The 21,121-nt window shown below is 47.1% G+C and overlaps 2 protein-coding genes and 1 non-coding gene across 6 annotated transcripts in view; 2 read left to right on the forward strand and 1 right to left on the reverse strand.

Moving 5' to 3' along the window:
* The window catches only part of tex10 (testis expressed 10), a 14,156-nt gene extending 5,245 nt beyond the window's left edge, over nucleotides 1-8,911 (forward strand). For 2 of the 3 annotated variants that reach the window (XM_047598747.1, XM_047598749.1), the window contains exons 12-16: nucleotides 339-561; nucleotides 1,597-1,677; nucleotides 1,773-1,957; nucleotides 2,065-2,275; nucleotides 2,368-2,818. In XM_047598747.1, coding sequence (XP_047454703.1) covers nucleotides 339-561; nucleotides 1,597-1,677; nucleotides 1,773-1,957; nucleotides 2,065-2,275; nucleotides 2,368-2,490 — 823 coding nt within the window. In that variant the 3' untranslated portion in view covers nucleotides 2,491-2,818. Of the gene's footprint in view, nucleotides 1-338; nucleotides 562-1,596; nucleotides 1,678-1,772; nucleotides 1,958-2,064; nucleotides 2,276-2,367; nucleotides 2,819-8,736 lie in introns of those variants that run through there. The other variant, XM_047598748.1, reaches the window with a different exon arrangement.
* Nucleotides 2,632-21,119, reverse strand: invs (inversin). 2 transcript variants are annotated; one of them, XM_047598746.1, is made up of 19 exons: nucleotides 20,893-21,119; nucleotides 20,218-20,324; nucleotides 14,570-14,669; nucleotides 13,978-14,141; nucleotides 12,479-12,652; nucleotides 11,697-11,864; nucleotides 11,386-11,566; nucleotides 10,746-10,855; nucleotides 10,349-10,520; nucleotides 9,365-9,520; nucleotides 9,088-9,209; nucleotides 8,390-8,497; nucleotides 8,182-8,288; nucleotides 7,905-8,114; nucleotides 7,076-7,287; nucleotides 6,367-6,931; nucleotides 5,656-5,807; nucleotides 3,572-3,658; nucleotides 2,632-3,499 (listed from the first exon to the last, which is right to left on the reverse strand). In XM_047598746.1, the coding sequence occupies exons 1-19, from the start codon at nucleotides 20,966-20,968 to the stop codon at nucleotides 3,384-3,386; spliced, it is 3,087 nt and encodes a 1,028-aa protein (XP_047454702.1). In that variant the 5' UTR covers nucleotides 20,969-21,119; the 3' UTR covers nucleotides 2,632-3,383. The 2 variants fall into 2 exon arrangements, with proteins under 2 accessions (XP_047454702.1, XP_047454700.1); XM_047598744.1 differs by having other exon boundaries at nucleotides 13,978-14,144.
* On the forward strand, nucleotides 3,851-3,923 carry trnat-ugu. The gene has a single exon. It is a non-coding gene; the product is annotated as a tRNA-Thr (tRNA).
* Nucleotides 21,120-21,121: the final 2 nt, after the last annotated feature.

Here is a 21,121-nt window from a genome sequence, read left to right on the forward strand (position 1 = left end):
GTCAGATACAAAGAGCTCTTTAGGACGCTGGAATGCAGCATCGTCATGGAGTATTGAGACGACTGCCTGCATGTGCCTCCCAGGCTTCACAAAAAACACTGTTATCCACACACATTTCCTACCGTTACAGATCTATTACCCCCCTCAAGGCAAAAAAGGAATTTTTCATAACTGTATTTCAGGGCACTATTATTCTCAATATTATGCTCTTACAAAACACAGTCATAAATAATCCTAAGAGATGCGATAAGAGGTATATGAGATGGAAAATAATACTTGTGGTAAAATGATCATCTACAGGCTGTGTAAACATGATTTTTGCATTGTGATTTGTCCAGGTCCCCTCTGAGTGGCTGGTCGGTCGGGAGCCAGGAAGCAGCTCTGCAGGACGTGGACTACATCAGCTTCCTGTTCTCCACTCTCACGGGCTTCTCGTCCGAAAAGCTCGACGCCCTGCAGGAGGCCGAGGACGACAGCACCCTGCCCCCCTCCCCTATTTCACCTCTCAGCCTTTACCTCACTCCGCTGGAGCAGTTCACACACCACTGGGATGTTGTCGAGGTGCGTTCACAGCACACTTCCCTTTACAGTGAAATGAATTCTCGCACGCGTTGACTAACCGAAACCAGTGCCCGTCAGAAACTGCGAATTTAGAAGCGGCGGGGACTTTGCGGTGGAGGAGGAAGAGGAAGACATTGTTTTAAAAATTGAAAAGTGTTGATATTCTGGACACAGCTGTGGTCTTTCAGTCCCCCCGGTCCCTCTCTGTCTCTCATATAGAGCTCAGAGGGTGGAAGCTTTATCGTGGCACTCCGGCTGAGAGGGGAACCTTTATCGCGTTGCGCAGGTTGGAGATGCGTGGTTATCGGGCATAGCGGATATGCACAAATGCTAATGAGAGCCCATGGCATGATGGGAGTGTGACATTTCTGCACAGAAATTACCGTTAACGTAACTGTGCCCTGGGGCAAGTGTGTGTGAGTGTGTGAGCTAGTGGGGGGCTTATAATCACTAATTCAGCTCCTCAATTAAGGCCTCAGATCCTGCCTCTCTCATCTCCCTGTCTGAGTCAATCACTGGCAAGTGGCGGGAAGGAGGAGGGAGGGGACATGTGAAGGCGGGCGTGGGGGGAGGGGGGCCGTATTCGGGGACGGACCGTGTCAACTCTGGTCCGACTAATGAGACGGGATTGTTTTTAATGACGGGGAGAATGCCAACAGGTGCACCGTTCAGACACACACTGACTCCTGCACTTCAGCACGCACACACCTCAATTTGATAAAAAGCTAATGAGAAATTTGATTTGGATTTCAAGTTAATGAAGGAAAGCGGAGTCTTATTTCCACTTTTAAAAAGTTGGTGGCTTTTTAGGCCTGAAAACAATCTCATCTCCATTTGAGCATGAGCGAAATTCAGATGGCGTTTCCGTTTCTTTACTGTGGCAAATGGAGTTTTATTTTTTATAGACACACATTCGTAGTTACGGTTAAAAGATGAAAAATGAACAAACGCAAACATGTTTTGGAAATGCTGTGTTTGCACTGATCAAATCATAATTCTGTGCATGTGGTAATAATGTAACTGTTTGATTTACAGGAAGTGTGCCACTGTCTGGAAACTCTGGGCTCAAAGTCTCAATGCTTTGACATCGTGCAAAATGGCATTTGCAGATACCTGGTAAGATTTTTCAGTCATAATTGGTTTTCTGTATTTTCAGTTGTTTTTTTTTTTTGTTCATTTGAAAACATTGTATGGTTATATGCGCGTCTCAGACCAAGCTTGAGGTGGTTCCAGACAGTTTGGCAGCCGGGCTGCTGAGAGCCGTGTCCAGATTACTGGACCTGTCCGTCCTGCCGGTGGATCTTGTGCTGCGTTTCTTGTCTAAGTGCTGCCTCAGCCTCCTGGCGCTGCTCATCACCCTGCAGCAGGAGGCACCTGCTGAGACCAACCACAAAAGGTGTGTTTGAAGATGCGAGTGTGGAAGTGATCTCTGGCTGATATAAGTGTCAGGTGGAAAGAATTGATAATAGCTCTGTTTATAACACCCTTCTGTCGCATTCGCAGGGACGCAATTTGGGGGGCGTGCGTGACAGCGCTGTGCACTGTCCCTCGCCTGCTGCGCATTGTTCTGCAGTCGTTGCATGTCGGCGATCTGAACGAGGAGGAGCTGCCGCAGCTCGGACAGATCCTCGCGATGCTGCTGCAGCACACGCAGCTCCACAGCCAGCTGCTGGCCAACGCTGCTCTGCTGCAAGAGATCATACAGCACCTCACGGTAAACGCGCAGCACGCACACATTCGTAGCATTTCACGTCGCCCTTCGTGGACGCTGATCACCCGACTCTACGCTGCCTGTGTCTGTTTCAGAGGTACTCGCGGGGTGCGACCAGGGAGCAGTGGCTGACGGACTTGCTCTACTGTTACAGCGTCACAGTGGCTCACGGCTCTTCTGCGCACCGTGGAAATCTGGGCCTTCGAGACATGTACTAATCTACGCACGCGATAGACAAGTACCCGGTGTGTTGCTCAGTTCACCCTCTCCCAACACCTCACAGTTACAGTGACGCAACACAGCTCAGTCGCACCAAGTACAAAACTTTCACACTAAAATACAGTGAGAACGTTTTTTTAAAAAAATATATTATTTTCAGTTTTTTCTTTATCTTCAGCTGCCGCTTTCCAGTTCTGAGCATGTAATTGTTTGCTCTCTTTTTGCCTTCTTTTGGTGGTGTTTGGGTACCCCCCGACTTTGTAGAAAACAGTTTATAACGACTAAAAGAAAAAAAAAAACAGAATAAAGGCAAAATGAAGTTCAAAATGCTCTCGTTTTCAGTTTTTATTTTATTCTTTACGATATATTAAAAAAAGCAACAAATACTGAGGTATAAATTTATAAAATTACACATTTTTGTGCAAATAAAGTTAAAAAAAAAAAAGAAAAGAAGAAAAGGCATAATTCAATACACGCTTCTCTTGAGCAAGAAAGCACTTAAAGCCCTGATTTTTGTGTGTGCGTGTGTGTGTCAGTGGCTGCAGGTGGGCTATCTGTATGACCGGCTGTTGATAGACTGCCTCATTCTCCACAACGGGAGGAAAGGTTATCTCAGTGTGTGTGCGAGAGCGACGAAGAACGAGGGAGATGGAGTGTGTATGTGTCCCTTCCACAATGGATGAAAGGTTATCTTTTACACACACCATTTCTGTAGACTTAACCCCACCCTGTGAGGTCATGGCTCTGATGTCACACGGCTTAATTTTAGAAAGCTTGGCACATTGTGCACTGAACAATGTGTAGAGTAATTCTATAGAGGTACGACTGTCGGCCAGCTGAGAAAACATCAAAGAACACCAGGGGTGTGTGTGTGTTTTGTGTGTGTGTCTGTTCAGTGTTTTCCACGGCCTCTCGTCCCCTGTCCTGCGCTATGTGGTCTCAGGTGGTAGGAGTACTGCTTGGCTTGATTCATGGCATCAGTCAGGTGCACACACTCTATACCGCTCACTGGAAAATAAGAACATAACATTGTAGAAACTCCTACTAATGTAAAAAGGTGTGTTTTGTGCGTGCACTCACACTGGCTCTGGGTGCGCAGAGGGATGTCCATGAGCAGCTGAGACTGAGAGCCGCGAAATGATCGCCCTCGCTTGGCCATGGAGGTGCCTGGAGGATGATACAGAAAGTTTGGACACTTACACACTGTAAACACTCCCTGAATTTACAATCTGCTGCCGCGTCTGAAACCTGTAGACACACCTTCCTCCAACTGGTTGACCCAGTCATCTTTGTGTCACGCCCATGACTCCCTGCGTTGGCATCTTTATAACGCAAATATGAGACTCGTACAGTATCTAAGGCCCTATAGCTCAGTGGTTAGAGCACTGGTCTTGTAAACCAGGGGTCGCGAGTTCAAATCTCGCTGGGGCCTTGGAAATTCATTTTCCTCTTTATTTTTTGGGTATCACAAACACACGCATACTTCATTGAAAGGGAAATGTGCGTGCTGGTCTATTATATGCGACCATGGAAGCTCACGGGTATCTAAACAAGCCGATCAGTCGATTCACAGCGTGAGGTGTAAAGTTTAAGCAATAAGTCTGATTAAGTCGTGTTCATTTTAACAGCCGTAGTACATGTGTGTGTGACACATGTTAATAATTATCTTCTGCGTTTCAGTCCAATTTGACGGCGTCGCACCTCCAAAATGATCATCCAGTTGAAGTAGGACCTGTCTGACGATGTTAAAGCATAAACGGGATTTAGTGCAGGGCTGTTACATTAGATCATGCACCTACTACTTTGGCGTGTGCACATATTAGAAATAAGACAGCTGAAAAGGAGATTTAAAAATTGGTTTATGATAATTACGCGAGTGCTGTGACACAACTGTGTGTCAAACGTCTTCCCACTTCTTGGAAATAAAAGAAGAGCAATGGTGAAAATGAGTCTCATGCATGTGCGTGGGTGGGGGTGGGGTGGGGTAAGGGGGATTGTGTGTAGATAGGTCCACGCAGTCGTCTGACATTCCCAGTGACAGCTCTGAACTTTTCACAGTGCCAGGACTGTCAGACAGAGCGAAGGAGAGAGAGGGAGGGAAGGGAGGCGAGAAGGGGGAGTGGAAAACCACGTCAGGAGGCTGCGTTGGACCCTTAGCCTGAGCAGTGTATCTGGACGTCTGCGAGCAGAGGGGGCATGTATGTTTTGGCGCAGCACGTTTTCTGCCTGTCCTCCCATCATCACCTAGTGATGTGTTATGAAGGTCAGGCCTGTCTGTGGGGTAGTGAAACCCTACCAGAGGTTTCACACAGGAAACCGGGCTGATATCGTCCCCGTACCTGGACTGGAGCATCACACAGGCTTATACACAAACGAATCCACGTATGGGATCCCTGTCCCTAGAATATGTCACACACACAGCATCCTAAGCCGAAATGACAATCTACCTGATGATCGTCCTTTAATAACACACATGTTAATGTCTGTGGAACTAAGTTAAGACGGGAAGATGCCCTCCGTTAAGAGCAAACTGAATCGTGTAGACAGAACAAATGCTCTTCATGCTGTAATCTGAAAGATACACTTAAAGCTAATTTCTCTGAATCTATTAAACATTAGACAATGTCTACCTATTGCTGTATTGATGAGTTGTGTGTACTGTGCAAACATCAGACAATGATGGAAATGAGTGCACAACTTTATCATTATATCAGTTAAACCTAAATGGTGGAGCCACGATGATTAACTGGATGCAGCTTAGTGGCTATAAAACGTCTGAAGAGCTAAACAGAAATTAAATAATGTTTTTTGTGCCAACTCACGGGTCACGTGTCTGGAGCATTTTAGCCACCATAAATGAAAAACCTCATGTTGGGAAACAGGAAGGTCATCACTTCAGTAATGCATGCACTATTATATTACCTGAGCAATTAACCGTAGCATTGCACTCGAAATCTGCTCCCTCAGAAACAATCTGCTCAGTTACTCATTCACTATCCGTGCAATAACGTCTCATCCTCTGTCAGGGCCGAGTTCATAAACTTAAATGTGCATTTCAAATCTTATTTGTTTTCAGAGATAATATTGTTCCGGTGGAGGTGGATGATTTGGGAAGTGACCGTCTGGTTAATTTAGGGAAAAGAAAACCGACCAGAGTATCTCACCATAGATGCTTTGTAGCACGGAGCTCTTACTCTGAGCCGTTTTCGCGGGTTGAACTCTGACTTCCGTCTTCTTCCTGTTGAGGGCGGGGCACGAATCACTTGACTCCGCCTCCTCCCGGGCCTTCACCTCCTTCCTCCTGCGTGCACAAAACCTGCAGACACGCATCCATGCAAACACACGCACGGCGTTCAATAAAAAAAAAACAAAAAAAATCGCAGACAATGTTCAAAGGTCTCAAAGCTGGCAGGTCCTCACACTAATGCTCACCAAGCGTAAACAAAGTAAACAGTTTATTCAAGGCGGTTAATAGGCAGCATATACGCAATATAAATGTGAAGCTGAACTGAAACAGCGGGCCTCCTGCGGCGGACTGGCAGCCTCTAAGAGAAACACAGTGAGTGTGAGGGAGGGGGGAAGCAAAGGGAAGCTGCTGGTAGCTATTAGAGCAGCCCGGCTGAACTTTTAGCCTCTTGTTAAACTAGTATGAAGGTTCTTGATTATAGCTTTGCGTGTCCCCTGCCTCCTTGTCTCACCCCTCTCCCACGCTCTCCCCCCCACCGCTCCCGTGTTGATGGCATCCAGACCGAGGATCGGGGGCGCTGGCATGTATGCGAGAGGACACATGTGGGCACCACATGGAACTGCCAATCTCCCAAAGTCAGAAACCTACTTAAACTCCCCCCCTTTCAAGAGCTCAAATGGAAAGTCACCTTTTCCAGGCTCGCTGGACGATGCGTGCGGCCTCGTTCCTCCTCCTGCGCTGCTCCCTGTCGTGTTCCCTGTGTGTGTGTGAGGACGCCGGAGCGCGTGTGGCGGAATGAGTCCTTCTCGAAGGGCTTTTTTGATCTAGAGATGAGCTGCTCCTTAATGAGGCGGCTTGAGTCTGGTCTCGGGCCGCGGCCTTCTCTGAAGTCCTGTGGCTTCTGTGCTTTTGTGGAGAGGCGTGGGCGTCAGCTTTGCCGGGGGGCGTCTGCGCGCCCGCGTGAGCGTCCCTCTTTTTTGGAGGGACACACTCCCTGGCGCTGACCTCCGTTTGGTCCACGGCGGAGTCGGCCGCGTTTGAGGAGGGCCGCTCCCTGGCTTTGGGAATCGGGAGAGGCGCGGGTCGGAGGCCGGGAGACTGTCTGCAGCTGGCGGGGGAGAGGAGTTCCTTCAGCCTGGTGGTCTGAGGAGCGCCGGCTTCAGCGTCGCCGCTCACGTGACAGCGTCTCGAAGCTTCAGGAGCCTCGTGCGTTTCAGGTGCTTTACTCCTTCCAGAGGACCTGCTCTTGTGGGCTGTTGGAGTTACAAATGAATATGCGTTAATTCCTATAAAAAATCATGCAAAATAAGAACACATACAATTTCAGTTAAAATTCATGATTTATCACATGTCACGACAATATGTGTCTCAGCAACGTTTAGCATTTCTGAATGTACCTTTATGCCTTTCCTCTTTGGCCTTCGTGCGTTCAGCTTTGGACACTTTCTTTGTTTCCACCGGTGCATCGTTCACGGACAAGTCTCCCATCGTGTTCACCAAGGAGAGCTTCTCCTGCTCTGCTCTGACCACTGAAACCTTTCGTTTCTCTGCAGGAGCCACAGTAGCTTTTCGGAGGGCTTCCCTCCTCCGCTGTTCTTCTTCTCGCTTCCTAAAACCAAGGGAAAAGTGAAATCCGCAACATGCGACTCCGCGGCTGAGCAGTAATATCCACAGATTTATCTGGGCTATAAGGCGATCTGATACGACGGCAATATTCACTCGAATACTTTGGAAGAAAAACATCAGGTGAAAAAATACAAAGGAGGCCTGAAGTCAGTGTGCCCTCTTAAGACAAATTTACTCATCAAGGGCATTGTGTGGGACAATAAAGGTGAGATTAGTGAGCAAATGACAAAGGGAGAACAAGCCAGCGGAGAAAGACAGAGATAAGACGTATGAGTGTGCAGGGATGACAGAAAGAAAGATAGATAAGGAGAGAGTGTGACTGTTTCTATATGGGAGGGAAAAGGGAAGACGGATAGTGGAGACAGACACAAGAAAGAGAGATGAACACGAAGCAGGTAAATGTAAAATAACACAAAAGGCATTGTGTGACGAGCACAGGGAGGTTAATGGGCGACTTTTGAAAATAAGCGACATGAAGCCAGGGCATCAGTGACTAAAGCTTAAACGTGTGTGTGTTTTTGTATGTGCTTGTAGTAATGCGCAAAACATTTAGGCGTTAAAATAAAGTATTTTAAGGATAAAGGTGTCTCGATCTCTCACTTGGCCGCGTCCTTGCGTAGCTGCTCGTGTCGCATGAGGAGCTGCTTCCTCTCTTTGAAGGCCTTGCGGACCGTGTAGCCCTTGTAGACAGCTTGGATGGAGGCAGCGGCGATGTCCTGGATGGCTGCTATAGACAGAGCGCCGTGCTCCAGCATGAACTGAGTCACCTCGCTGTGCCCCCCCAGCAGGGCGTAGTCCAGGGGGGTGTACCTACACAACACATGTTACCGTCATTTTGTGCGTCTATTTCGTATCATTTATGCGTCTCCATCCTCACCTCTCCTCAGTGTGCTCCATCTGATTGGGAAAGGCGTTGTAGCCCAGCAGCAGTTTGACAGCGTCCAAGTAGCCGTTGTTGCACGACCAGTGGAGAGCAGTCCGCCCCTGTGCACCCATAAAGAAAACCCACCATTCACAAACTTTACTTGTATCCACAAGGCTTGTTAAAATAGACAGATCGGTGTAAAGTGCGCGCAGCTTCTTACCTCCTTGTCCTGTATGTTTGGATCAGCATTGTTCTCCATGAGAACAGCCATGCAGGTGATGTAGCCGCCGTAAGCAGCGCACTGCAGCGGAGTCCGTCCAGCCTGATCCTACACAATATTTACATTAAGAAAAAAAGTACGTTTTACATCACACATTACAAATGTTCAAACTAAGCTCAGGTAAAACCGCTTCCACACATCATGTCTTGATTTCTCCTGCTCTATTCTCTCCCACCTCTGCTCCCCCCACACTGTCATAATCACTCAATTGTACCTTCACTACTACAATGATTTGTTTGCGTGTGTTCTCGGAGCCAATCAGTCTCATTTCTTTAAATCTGTTGCAGTTCTGTGATTCTGCCGATCTCCGTCCCTCCCTGGTTGTCCATGGTGTCTTAACTGGAACCTCCACCGGCCGATTGACTCCACCACCGCCATCGTCTAAACTCTATGTCCTGACGTCATCTGTGACTTTGCTCCGTCAAGTTGCTTCTCATGAGAGTCTAGTGGCCAAAAGCTGTTTTCGCTTCAATAAATATTGCTTTTTATTTCCAAATGATCTCTCTGTGATCGTCTATTTGCCAAGATATATATACAGGTGAAGAAGTAGCAGAAATCTGTAGCTGGAGCTAAAGTATAAGGGTTTTGCTATAAAACAAAACCCCTTTGGCTTTGCTGCTGTCTGTGTTTACTTGTACCTGTACATTGGGGCTGATCCCATTCTCCATCAGTATCTGGCAGACTTCAGCATTCCCTCCCAGAGCTGCCCAGTGCAGAGCAGTGTGACCGTCCACGTCCACCAAATCCACACGTGCAGATCCTTCAATCAGCAGAGTTCACAGAAATACACACGACAAGACAACGTTGAAAAAAGACGAAGGGGCTTTTTTTTTTTTTTCTCCAACACATTATTGAACCCAGAATTTGAGCACGTGTAACTAATCATCGCCCACGGTGTATGCAAATCACACCCACCCTTGATGAGAGTGAGTATGACATCTCTGTATCCCATCTCGCAGGCGCGAAACAGCGGCGTGTGTTTCATGACATCCAGAGAGTCGACCATCGCCCCCTTCTCCAGCAGCAGCTTCACTGTGCTCACATGGCCGGACAGGGAGGCCGCATGGAGCGCTGTTAAAACGCACACAAATACACAGGGACACACGTGCATCAGATAAGAAAACAAGGCCTCTAATGGTCTATAAATACCCTCGGGACAATTGCCCCTCCCTCGTCTGTCTTCTCTTTGTGTCTTCAACCCATTGACTGCAGCTCCTCTCAGGGCTGTGGCTGAAGCCTGGTCAATGGAGGGTTAAACAGACAGAGAAATTTAATGAGGAGTAATGCACTTAATCCTCCTCGTGGATGCCCCTCCACCCCCCCACTCGCTCCAGTCCCCAGACAGTACGGACTAGAGTCAAGTGCGTGGAAGTGATCCGGGCACCAGTCAGTTCCACTGGCCTTCACACCATCTCATTAGCATGACTCAACCGTTGCATGTTGTTCATGCATAAATAATGACCGCCTGGTTAAGCAGAGGGGCTATCGCCATGGAGATTATACATCCAAACAGCCCTCGGGGTCAGAGCGCGGCAGTAGGTCGTGTGCATCCGCGTGCACGTGTGTCCGGGTGCGCGTCAAAAGGGCCGCGCTGGCAGCGGTGCGAGCGTGTTCGACAAGGTCACACTAATTCTGCTGACAGTATCACTTCCCTCTCTTGCCCAATCTCACGGGCTCCCTTGCACCTTGGGGGGAATCCCCCTGTGACATCATCATCACACGTAACCCAAAACAAACAGGCATTAAGGACAAAGGTGTGTGTTTCTGTGTGTGTATAGTATCACGGTTTCCAGGACATCGATGTCACCGCGCCCTGGAAGCAGAGCGGAGGGGCGTGGATGCGGGTTCGGCGCGGTTTAGCGGAGCGTCATTCCCTCCTCTCGTTTCTCAGGTGCTCACCGGTGCCGCCGTACTTGTCGGCCATGTTGATGTCGATGTGCGGGCTGAGGGCCAGCATGGTGCGGATGACATCGTCGCTGCCCTTCCCTGCGGCCCACATGAAGGCGGTTCGCCCCTCCAGATCAGGTTCGTCCTTCACTGACGGGTGGGACAGGAACACGCCAACCGTCTCCTTCACACGCGCAAAAAAAAGACAATTTAATTGCGTTTACTGGACATTGTGGTTATTAATGTGAAGAGATTAAAGGTTCTAAACTCATGAAATATGATGAATTATTAAAGGACCTAACAAGTGTTTAAAATCTTTAAATATTTTCAGAAGTATACAGAGCATAAAGGGCAGCTTTATTTCACTTTCACCAATATGGTTTTTCAACTTTCGTCCACACTGACTCACAGCGTTGTTGCTCTGAGCTCCGTAGTGCAGGGGCGTCGCTCCTTGGCTGTCTGAGGGAATAGTGCCTGATGTGTTTCTCTCCAGCAGCAGGTGGACAATTTTGGCATGACCTGTCAAGACGCATGTTTGCATTGGGAGGAACTATGACAAGGACGGCGCACAATTGCTCAACCAGACCGTTAACAGGAAAGCAAAGAATCTCCGCATTAAGTCAATATAAGTCAAGAGTCACTGTTGACACAATTAATAAACAGCCTATTTGTCTTCATATGCTGTTACTAGTAAACACAAATACAGCTGTGTTTGATGAGGATGGTGGTGGAAACATCAGAATGACCAATCAGTGTTATTTATCCTCAGAGGATCGTGACTGTCTGCACGTATTTTCATGGTAATTCATCTAATCCTTAATATTTTAGCCTGGACAGGCTTGAGTTATGTCTGTCAACAAGAATAAAAATAAAACCCAATCTAGCGGGTCATAACTTTTTTTTTTTGTTTTGGCCACACTGTAGCTGGCCACCATAAAAAAAAAAAAAAAAGACTTGATGACAGTTTAGTTTTTATGGACATCATTTCCAAATGGTCTGAAATGCTCACGGGCTCCGGTAGGTCACACAGAGCATGTGTGTTCACTCACCCAGCAGAGCTGCCCAGTGCAGCGGCGTCCTGAAGAGGTTATCATAGGCTGTCACGTTACAGCCCTCGTAAGACGTCAGCACCTCAACTACTGCCTCGTTACCATCGGCAACAGCAAAGTGCAGGGGCGTCCGGCCCTCGTAGTCCTGCCAGTTCAGCAGGGACTCAGTGGGCGCTGCTTCCTTTACACACACGCGCACACACACACACACACAAAGATAAGCACAGAGAAGACATGCAAATTAACGGGTGAGGATAGGAAACAATGACAAATTTATTAGTGGGTGTGTGTGCATGTGCCACGGCATGTACCAGTATACAGCGGACCGTCTGTGTGGCGCTGGGCTCCTGGCTGTGCGCAGCCCAGTGCAGGGGGATCTTGCCCTCGCTGTCTGGGATTCCGATGTTCGAATCGTGCTTGATCAGGAGGCGAACGTGTTCTGGCCGGTTATAAAACGCTGACCAGTGGAGTGCCGTTTGCTGCAGATAAAAAAAGGCAAGAGAGGGAAAGATGAAAAGGGAGACAAAGATGAATGAATGGGGCAGAAATGAGAGAGGCTATTGTAGCATCAGGTCTGAGGTTTCCACTTACGTTCAAAAAATTACTCCACTATGACATGGCTAGGAAATATGAGGGAACGTGCTACACAAAGCTCATATTGAAGATGCAGCAGTGGGCTGAGATTCTAACCCAGATACTGCATCCATGACGGCTGCTGAGCTATTCTGAGATTTGCTGAAACCACTGTCATCTGACACGATGATGCATATTGGATTATTATAAAACTAACTACTGATGTCAGATACACATCAGCTCCGAGAGACAGAGAAGACTGTGTGTTTGTGGTCTTATCTGCAGAACACAGGACAAAGCCACCGATTGTCAAATCGTTCAGTGTTGTGTGAGTGTGCCCCTCTGTGTTTATGTGTGTACGGCTTAAAATCCCTAATGTTTCTAACAAAGTCAGTCACTTATCTCTATCCAGGTTATTGGTCAGACGTCGGGCTGGCTGGTTTCTAAGTACAAACTATAGACGGTCGTAAAGACAAATGAACTTGCAATGATTTTTGCGCGTGCGTCTATGCCTCAGTACCTTGTTCTTGTCTTGCGTGTCGACCTCTCCCGGCCCGATGTGTTTGAGCAGCAGGGCGAGGGCTTTAGGGGAGGGGTGCCGGGTGGCCAGGTGCAGCGGGGTCATTTCCTCTAAATCTTTCTGCAGCCAGTTGGCGCGCCTGGACAGCAGCAGTTTTAGGAAGCGCACATTCCCCTGCAACACACAAACAGGACAAACTGTGCTGATAAGAAGAAGCTCAAAAAAAAAAAAAAAAATGTCACCAAATCTCCTCAATATTAGTCATGAACCAGCAGCAATGTAACACACACTCCCACACGCACAGACTCCCCAGGCTTTTAACAGCGTCTGGTTCAATCCACAGGTCATCCATCTTCGTTGCCTCCTCCTGCATCACTCCTCCTCAGCGCATGTGATGAGCTGTTAAACAGTAAACAGCGGCTCCGTCTCTGCCTGTCATCCTCTCCGCAACATCATCATCCTCATCATCAGTTTTTGGTCTCTCACCGCAAGGCCACCGTGTGATGCATTGTGCGACGGTGGTCGGGGCGACGGCGGTGGGCTCGCGTTCACACGGGCACGGCCGTGGACACGTGTGACTGTGTTCTGTATGTTTGCTAATCTGCGACCACAAAGCCACAGTCTGACAGATCTATCTTGTGTGTGAGCATGCATCTAGACTGTGAGAAGGAGTGTTGTGTGTGCGTGTGTGTGTGTGTGTCTGCGTGTGTGTTCCTGTCCTCTCTATTCTCAGTCCAATTAGATCAGTAATCCCTGGCCTCTCTTGCTGTCTCAGCCACTTATTGATCAGATGTCAAAGAGACAGGGCTTCCCATCACTAGCATCCCCCAACACACACACGCACACGCACACACACACACACACACACACACACACACACACACACACACACACACCTATCTACGAGACAGATCCCAATAACCTATTACCTCCCCTTTCTCCTCAATGATGTGATGATCCTGTATAAGTACACTCCCATAAAAGGAGACACCAATAAATAACTGAGATGTAAAGAGGCATTATTAGTATCACATCCCGCTGCTGGGCCGTATTCCTCTGGAGGTCCCTCTCGTTTACGCTGTGTCTCCTGATTGTCCTCAAGTGAAAGGAACATTAAACGTCCCTTCTGCCACAGGTTTCATTGCTGTGAAACAGACCGCACTCCCCACTGAATGACCAGTTATGTGTAGTAAATGAAACCCATAGCCACACTGGACGTGTGTGTGGACTATAAATCAGTTAATATCACCGCTCATAAGGCCCGAGGCCGTAACTGCAGCCACTAGGGGGCACTGGCTTCCCACCATAGAGCATGAACTGTCAAAACGGATCAGTTATAAACCTCTCTATATATAAACCTCTAGGGGATAGCACCTGGGCATTATGCTCATTCCATCTTCTGGTGAATGAATTTTGTCATGACATAAAAAGGGCAGACATATGTAAGAGTCAACGTTTGCACGTGCCCCAGTCGTCTGCGTATTTGTGGACGTCCAAACCTTCTGTGCCGCGAGGTGCAGGGCGGTCCGTTGGCTGTGGTCGGTCTTGTTGACTGAGGCGCCGGCCTTCAGCAGAATCTCTGCACAGTCCAGGCGGTCGGCCAGCACGCAGTACATCAAAGGGGTTCGGCCGAACTGGTCCTCACGGTCCCTTAGCGTGGGCTCTGCTGCACACGCACACACACACACACGCACACACACACACAAAATGCACGGGTTTAAGTAACAGAGACCAAGGTTTGGGTCGAAATGTGCTGGATTTTAAATTCAGCAAATCAACAGACAGGCATGTGGCTCGCGATGGACTGCGTTAATACAGTTTTAAATTTCAATTGAATATTAGAAATTTCGCTTACTAGCTCAGTTTATTTGGACCAGCCTCGGTCGGCCGTCCCTCAGCAGAACCAAGGACAAACTGAAACAAGCTGAGAGCCTTAATTTAAAAACCTGCAGCTGCGGTCGGCCCCACACCACGGCCACAGATGCGCAAAAATATTTCCTTGCAGTAATCAGCGTCACTACCTATGAACGTAAACTATGCAACAGTGGACGGTGTGTGGATTTGGAGGTTGACTGCATGTGTGCCACTTACCTGTAATGAGTTTGAGGAGAGTGCTCCTATCTCCATTAACAGCTGCCGCGTGGACCTGGGAGCCCAGAGAGGCAGGACCGGGGCTAGACGTCGCTGAAGCCTGTAACACAAACAGAGGGAAGGTCACAACTCAACCTGCAGCAACGTACTCTCAGCTTACTTATCACACGTTTGACATGATGACATTAAGCCGAGTCTAGACAGTTTCCTTGCCATTAATTGCTTTAAGCACACCCGAGTAACTGGACAGTTGCAATTAGGGAGTTCAAGTAAATATACGGTGAATATATTTAAAGACATTCTACACAAAATGAGATAAACAGGGAATCTCAGGATGAGAAAAGTTTCCAGTTGTCTATGTGTACACCTCCAAGCTCTAGCGGTTAGTTTACGCTGTTAATGCAGCAAAGGTGCATAAAATGTGGACAATAAACACCTGAAGCTCTGTCAGCAGGCAATCGCACACTAAAACACATACTTTTCAATACCAAAATAAGGTGCGCTGACAGTAGGGTGTGTGCGTTTGTGTACCCGTTGGTGCGTGTGTCTCCTCCTGCTGAGGGGGTTAAATCTCTTCCTGGCCCCACTTAACCAGAGCCCAGTGAAAGCTGGGTAATCTGCAGACAGGAAGCAGCTGGGGAGGGGGAGACCCTGTGTGAGCGTGTAAGAGGGAGGTCTCTCTTCATGTCTTATTCATGACTCATTAACACTGCAGCATGCCTTGCTGTGTTTGTGTGTGCGCCTGTGCGTGTGTGCGTGTTGGGTTCGGAGATGTGGGACAAGCCCTGCGGGGCACAACACAGAAATCAATTATTGCCCCTAAACACATAAATGCTGGAGGCACAAAGTCATGCCACAATCACAGATTTCTCCGAGACATTTTCATCAGCCGTCACATGAGCTGATCCGGTTCAACGCAATTTACAGCTTTTATCCCACACAGCTGAGGGGGATGCTTCATTCAAGCTGCACGGACTCGAAAACTTTTTAACTCTTGATGAGTAAAGTGAGGAATATGACGGAGGAGGAAATGTCCTCCGTCTTTTTCCTCGCATCCACTCCCCCCCTCCCCGGGTCACCTCATAAAGAGTGCTCCTGTAGACACTGCGTGCAGCATGGCAATTACCCATCATGCTCGTTGCTTTCTCACGCTCTGCCAATACTTGGCAGAGACTTAACACAGGTTAGTTACTACATTTACTGCAAAGTTAGTCCATGCGTGTGTGTGTGTGTGTGTGTGAGGGAGAGCGGGAAGGGGGAGACGGAAGGTGCGCTACCTTAAAGGTGTGTGCGAGTGTGTCGATGTGTGCGCTTGGCACATCTGCCACGGGGAGTGATTTTCCGTGAGAGCATTTTTTACAGGGGCTTTACCAAAATCAACCACAAACTTCTCTAAACATCTCTAATTTACAATGATTACAAAGTCAGCAACGCACATGACGAAGCACAAGCGCAGACACTCGCGGAGCCTGCGCACGCTAATATTTAACACGTGCAGAAATAGCGGCGACGCCGTAGCTGCACCTCAGAGGGAGCAATGTCGCGTTTCTAATTTTAAAATTCAGTCATGAGCCCTTTGAAAACTTTTTCCTTATTTTGTTTTCATTTACTTTGACCCCTCTTTCAAAAGTCAATCTGAAAGCCGCTCCAACCGCCACGATCAAAATATAAATTGATTTGTGAATAATCTTAGATGGGGGAAAAAAAGGTTATAATTTGGCCAAACACTGGCATGAGGGACACGAGTCAATACTTGAATCTATGCAAGGGACATTCATATCGCCAAGAGTGGGCAATTAGAGTTTCATGAGGACCTGAGTGTTTTGGAAACACCTACAGTGCATCCAAATTTGTCTAAAAAGCCTTTGGCCGTGCAGTGTCTGAAATCCAACAAAGGAGGGTGCAAAAACAACACCAGGTCCTGTTGAGAGGTTTGGAGTGGTCTCATTTAGCCATTCATACGTGTTCCTCAGGGAGCACTCCGCTTGTTAATATGAAGACAATAACTCAGAGTAAACCATTGATCACAGGCTCAGGTCCAGACCAAGTGATTGTGCATCTGTATGAGTATTGATTCATGCTGATGCTGACATTATTTAGTCTTTATTCATATTCTGTCTCATATGACCGCGGCGAGTTTAACAAAGACTCCAGAAACTCCCACAAAACCTTTCTGCGACACGACAGGAGTGCTGCTACCAACACTTCAATTGATGCTATTGAGACAAACAGGGAGAGAAGCTGGGGAGTCAAAGAATGTGCTCGTGTTTGTGTGCTGTGTGTTTTGTCCACATGGCTCTCTAGCTGTCCGTCACCGCGAAGGTGTCTGCTTTTGATCGAGGACATAGCTTGGGCATGCTGGGTAAGCAATGGGGAACGGAGCCTGAGCCTGTGGCCTTTATTTCAGTTCTAGACAGGTGCAGACACACATACACAAACTTTTTATATCAACATGTTTTATACAGTTGTGACAGAATGCGTTTAGGGCCTTGGTCGACATGGGGCTATTACAGGTGTCCATACCACCCACATGTCCCTCTGTGTGAGTGTATCTACAGTGCGTCTCAGACAGAAGATAGAGGCTGCAGGGATCAGTCCCTGGGTTTTGACTGACAGGTAAAGAGGTAGGAGGAAGGATAATATCAGCCCTTTGGGATGCCCAATCTGTAAAGCCCTATTTCTGGGGGACTTCCTGGTTCCCTAAGGACCAATGAGCTGGCTCCCTCAGCTGGGGGCCGAGCCCTGGGGCACAGCGGGGCCAATCAGCAGGAGGGGAGAAGGCTGAGTGACACATAGATCTGCTAATTTACATCATTACCACAATGCATCCTGACAAATGAGCCCCCAGGGCGTGAGCCAATCACCTGGGAGAGTAATGCAATTAGGCGGGACCAGAGCTGTCAATCTCGCAGCCACGGGGGTCAGGTAGTGGCGCCTGTGGCTAAAACACCCCTGCCTGCTGCCTGTCGTTCACACACACCACCAATGCATGCACACACGTATATGTATTAGAGACGGAGAGCACAGATTAGCGATGCAGATATGAAGTGTGTGTGTGTGTGTGCGCGCGTGCGTGTGTGTGAGACACATTTACAACATATTAGAGGTTCTCTATATTCCTCCTGAGGGTGGAGGGTAGGTGAGGAGTGAGAAAGGGATGTGGTGCGTGCGGCTGCTCAAGGGACACACGAGATTGGCTTACGTCCTCCGAGGACTCACACCTGAGCCTAAGTGTGCACATATCTGCATACATCTGGGCGTGTTTGCATGTGTTTACATTTGCCCATGTGTTTTGCCCACTGGGGCACAGTGTTGTTATGCTCTGAGTCAGAGCGCTGAGCGAATACAATGACAACAAAAGGGGGAAGAGGGCAAAACCGTAAGGGGAGCTAAAACTGGCGCAGAATAGCCCTGGATTTGATGGGCATGAAGCGAGCGCCGCTGATAATAAGGTCTATATTAGTCTCATTAAGCGTTGTGATATCATACAGGAGGACTCCACGGAGTCGGTCGGGTCCTCCCCAGCGTGTCACTAATGTTTGTGTTTTGTGGCGTGCGTACGGGGGGGGTGTTGATCAATGCTGCTGTGACTGGCAGACTGTCAACTCTTTCACTTACCCTCTTTGTGGGTAAGGAGGGGGAGAGGAAGAGTTCATAAAGACACAACTTAACCACTCAACTTCTGCAACAATGAGCAGACAGAGTCCCTGTCACCGTGTCTGCGCAGTCCAGCCACTGCCAGAGACACTCTGAGAGTTAGAGGAGCTGTGTGTTTTGTGTCATCCCATTATATCACTAATGAGCTGCCCTCAGGAGGAGGGAGGGGAAGGGAGACGGCGAGGCAGACGGAGAAAGAGAGAAGACGAGGAAAAAGACTGAGGAGAGGACGAGAAAAGGGGGAAGGGAGTCAGAGACACCAGCTCGGGGACTTTCCCCTCCATCCCCTTTTCCCTGCACCTCTGAGTCTAATTGGACTAAAACTGTGATCTAATTAAATGTCCAATTAAAGTGCAGAGAGCAATGTGCCCACCGGCGAATCAGAGTACAGGGACATAATCCGCTGGAAAAACAAACAAAAAAATCAATGCGAAATGGAAAGCGATGGAGGAAACAAGAAAGGGAGGAGAGGGCGAAGCAGGGGATGGACGGATGAAGTCAGAGCGGGTGTAGGTGACTGCACTGTAATTACAAGCCTTAAAAAACATGAAGTATGTAGATATTACAGTAAAATACAGCTATGATTAGATATGAAAATACTAATTGTCTGATTTACATATTACTATGAAAAGAGTAGTGAAAGTTAAAGTTTCAACGTTTCTCAAGAGAGTGATGTTAGAATACATCGTTATATTGTGTTTTTGTCGGTCAAGAAATGCTCAAAGCTTCCTGAAGTGGAAAGATTTGTATGATTTTCTCTGTTGCTGATCACTGTGAATTTAACATATTTCTGTTTTTTGACAGCTTTACAATTTCAAGACATCCCTTTTGCATCTATTAACTTCTAAAAAACAAACAAAAAAACACACATTTTATTACTTCTAGAGATATTTACAGACTTAAAGGCGCCTAGTAAATCCTTCATCAATATATTATTCAGCAATTAAATAAACTTAGAGAACCCAGCATCTGTAACTGGCCCCAAACCTCCAACAACCATAGCCCCTAGTGAAAGAATGAATGAATGAATTAACCCAGTGTCTGTCAGGCATAACCTATGGATAGCTTTTGACCACTTAAAGTGAGCCCACTAGAGTGGTTTAGGGGTTAGGTGCCTTTCTCAACAGCCTTTCAACCATGGATGTGTTTCTTGCATTGGGTTGCAGAGGGTTGTTATACAATTACAACTTAAATACATGTATATTTAACAAGAATGAGCCAGAGAAACAGACGGGTCCATATCCAGCAACCTCTTTTATAAATATTGATTCATTTATTTGTTGCCAAACAAATCTTTCTAAATTATTACAGTGCAGTTATGATGGGAAGACTGTTGATCTTTTAGTTGCAGGTTTTGTGAGAGGATCATTAAACACTGTGGCTTTTATTTTTGACTTAAGCAGATTTTTAGACAAACAATTATTTTCTACGAGTAATGTATAAAGAGCTGGGCTATATTATATTATGTTGCTGTTTTATTGGGTTGAATTAAATTACCACAAAAAGCGATTTCTGAAATAGCTCTCATCTGATTTCATAAAGCATATAGCATATAAATAAATAGAGTACAGACAACATTGGATTTCCATGACCTAATATATCAATATCAGCACTGATTGCTAAAGATGGACACTCTGATCCTCTTTCTCATCAGTGCTGATATTCAGATGGAAAGAAATCTTCCTGACTCCATCTGTGAGTCGCTCACACACTGTGAACCCCCTATGGACAGCTTTAGCCCATAAAATATTAATGCTGGGATTCAATTCAACATTCCACCTTAATCTCCTTAACAATTAGGCTGTTGCTGCAAACACAATTAGCTTCGTTACACACACAGTCTCAATGGTCTTGACTCTTGAGAGAGAATTACAAACCGGAGGCTCAGACGAGACACTAAATTAAAGCTAATAACTACAGAAAATACAACTTCTGGGATTTATACACCAAATTAAGCCAGAGGAGCGGCTCTCTGTGTATTGGATTCATACCATATCTGTAGGGACGGGGGACACTTCAGCAGATGTTTCCCAGTTCAGTGCATCCTCGGCGGGCGTGGATTCACGTCCAGGTCCCCTACCTGCCCTGATCCCGGCTCCTGCCAGGGCAGAGAAAGAAGCTCACTCACATACTGAGACCAGCCCACCTGTTCACACAAAGAACTGCCAGCATAACACAGCTACTGTAACGAATACAGATACAAGGAGGATGTCTTAGATTGTCTTCTTATCTCATGTGTTTTGATGCTTCTCATCTAAACTGATGGGGACAAAAATTTAGTATTTTGTTATAGCTTTTGGGCTCGTGTTGAGGACCGTGTCTCTAAATACCCACCAATAATTAAAGACACACATTATTCTGAATTGAAAGGATTTTGGCAAGTTGTGGATCACAGTTCTTTGACAAATTATGTGCAACAAGCTATGTTTTTGTTCATGAAATAGACCACATTGCTCGACTGAAAAATAAGTCTGACCGAGTATTGCAAAAATTTGACCATAATGATGCAACTCCTCCATGTTCAGAGAAATCAGTTATTCACACTTGTACTAAAAAGAACCACAGAAAACAAACGTGTGACAACAGATCTGATGAATATAACGGTAATGCTACAATACTTTAATAAACTGCTCTATGCACTGATCCTTCGTCGGAGTTATATTTACCGTTTGATTTTCTTTTCTTCCAGATGAAAGTCTTAAAAAAGTTTTCCTTCAAGGCGTCCCGTTGAATCGCCACCATCTGTGTGTGAAAATACTACAACTCCCGTTACAGTTGTAAAGGAATACATGGCCATGCTTGGAGTTCCCCCCGTCGTTCGGGTCGGCTGTTTGGTGATGTTGAAAACTACGTTACCCATAAAGCGCAGTGACTACCAGGAAGTGGCGCTCTCGT

Source organism: Mugil cephalus, chromosome 11 (genome assembly GCF_022458985.1).
Source record: "Mugil cephalus isolate CIBA_MC_2020 chromosome 11, CIBA_Mcephalus_1.1, whole genome shotgun sequence".
NCBI lineage: Eukaryota > Metazoa > Chordata > Actinopteri > Mugiliformes > Mugilidae > Mugil > Mugil cephalus.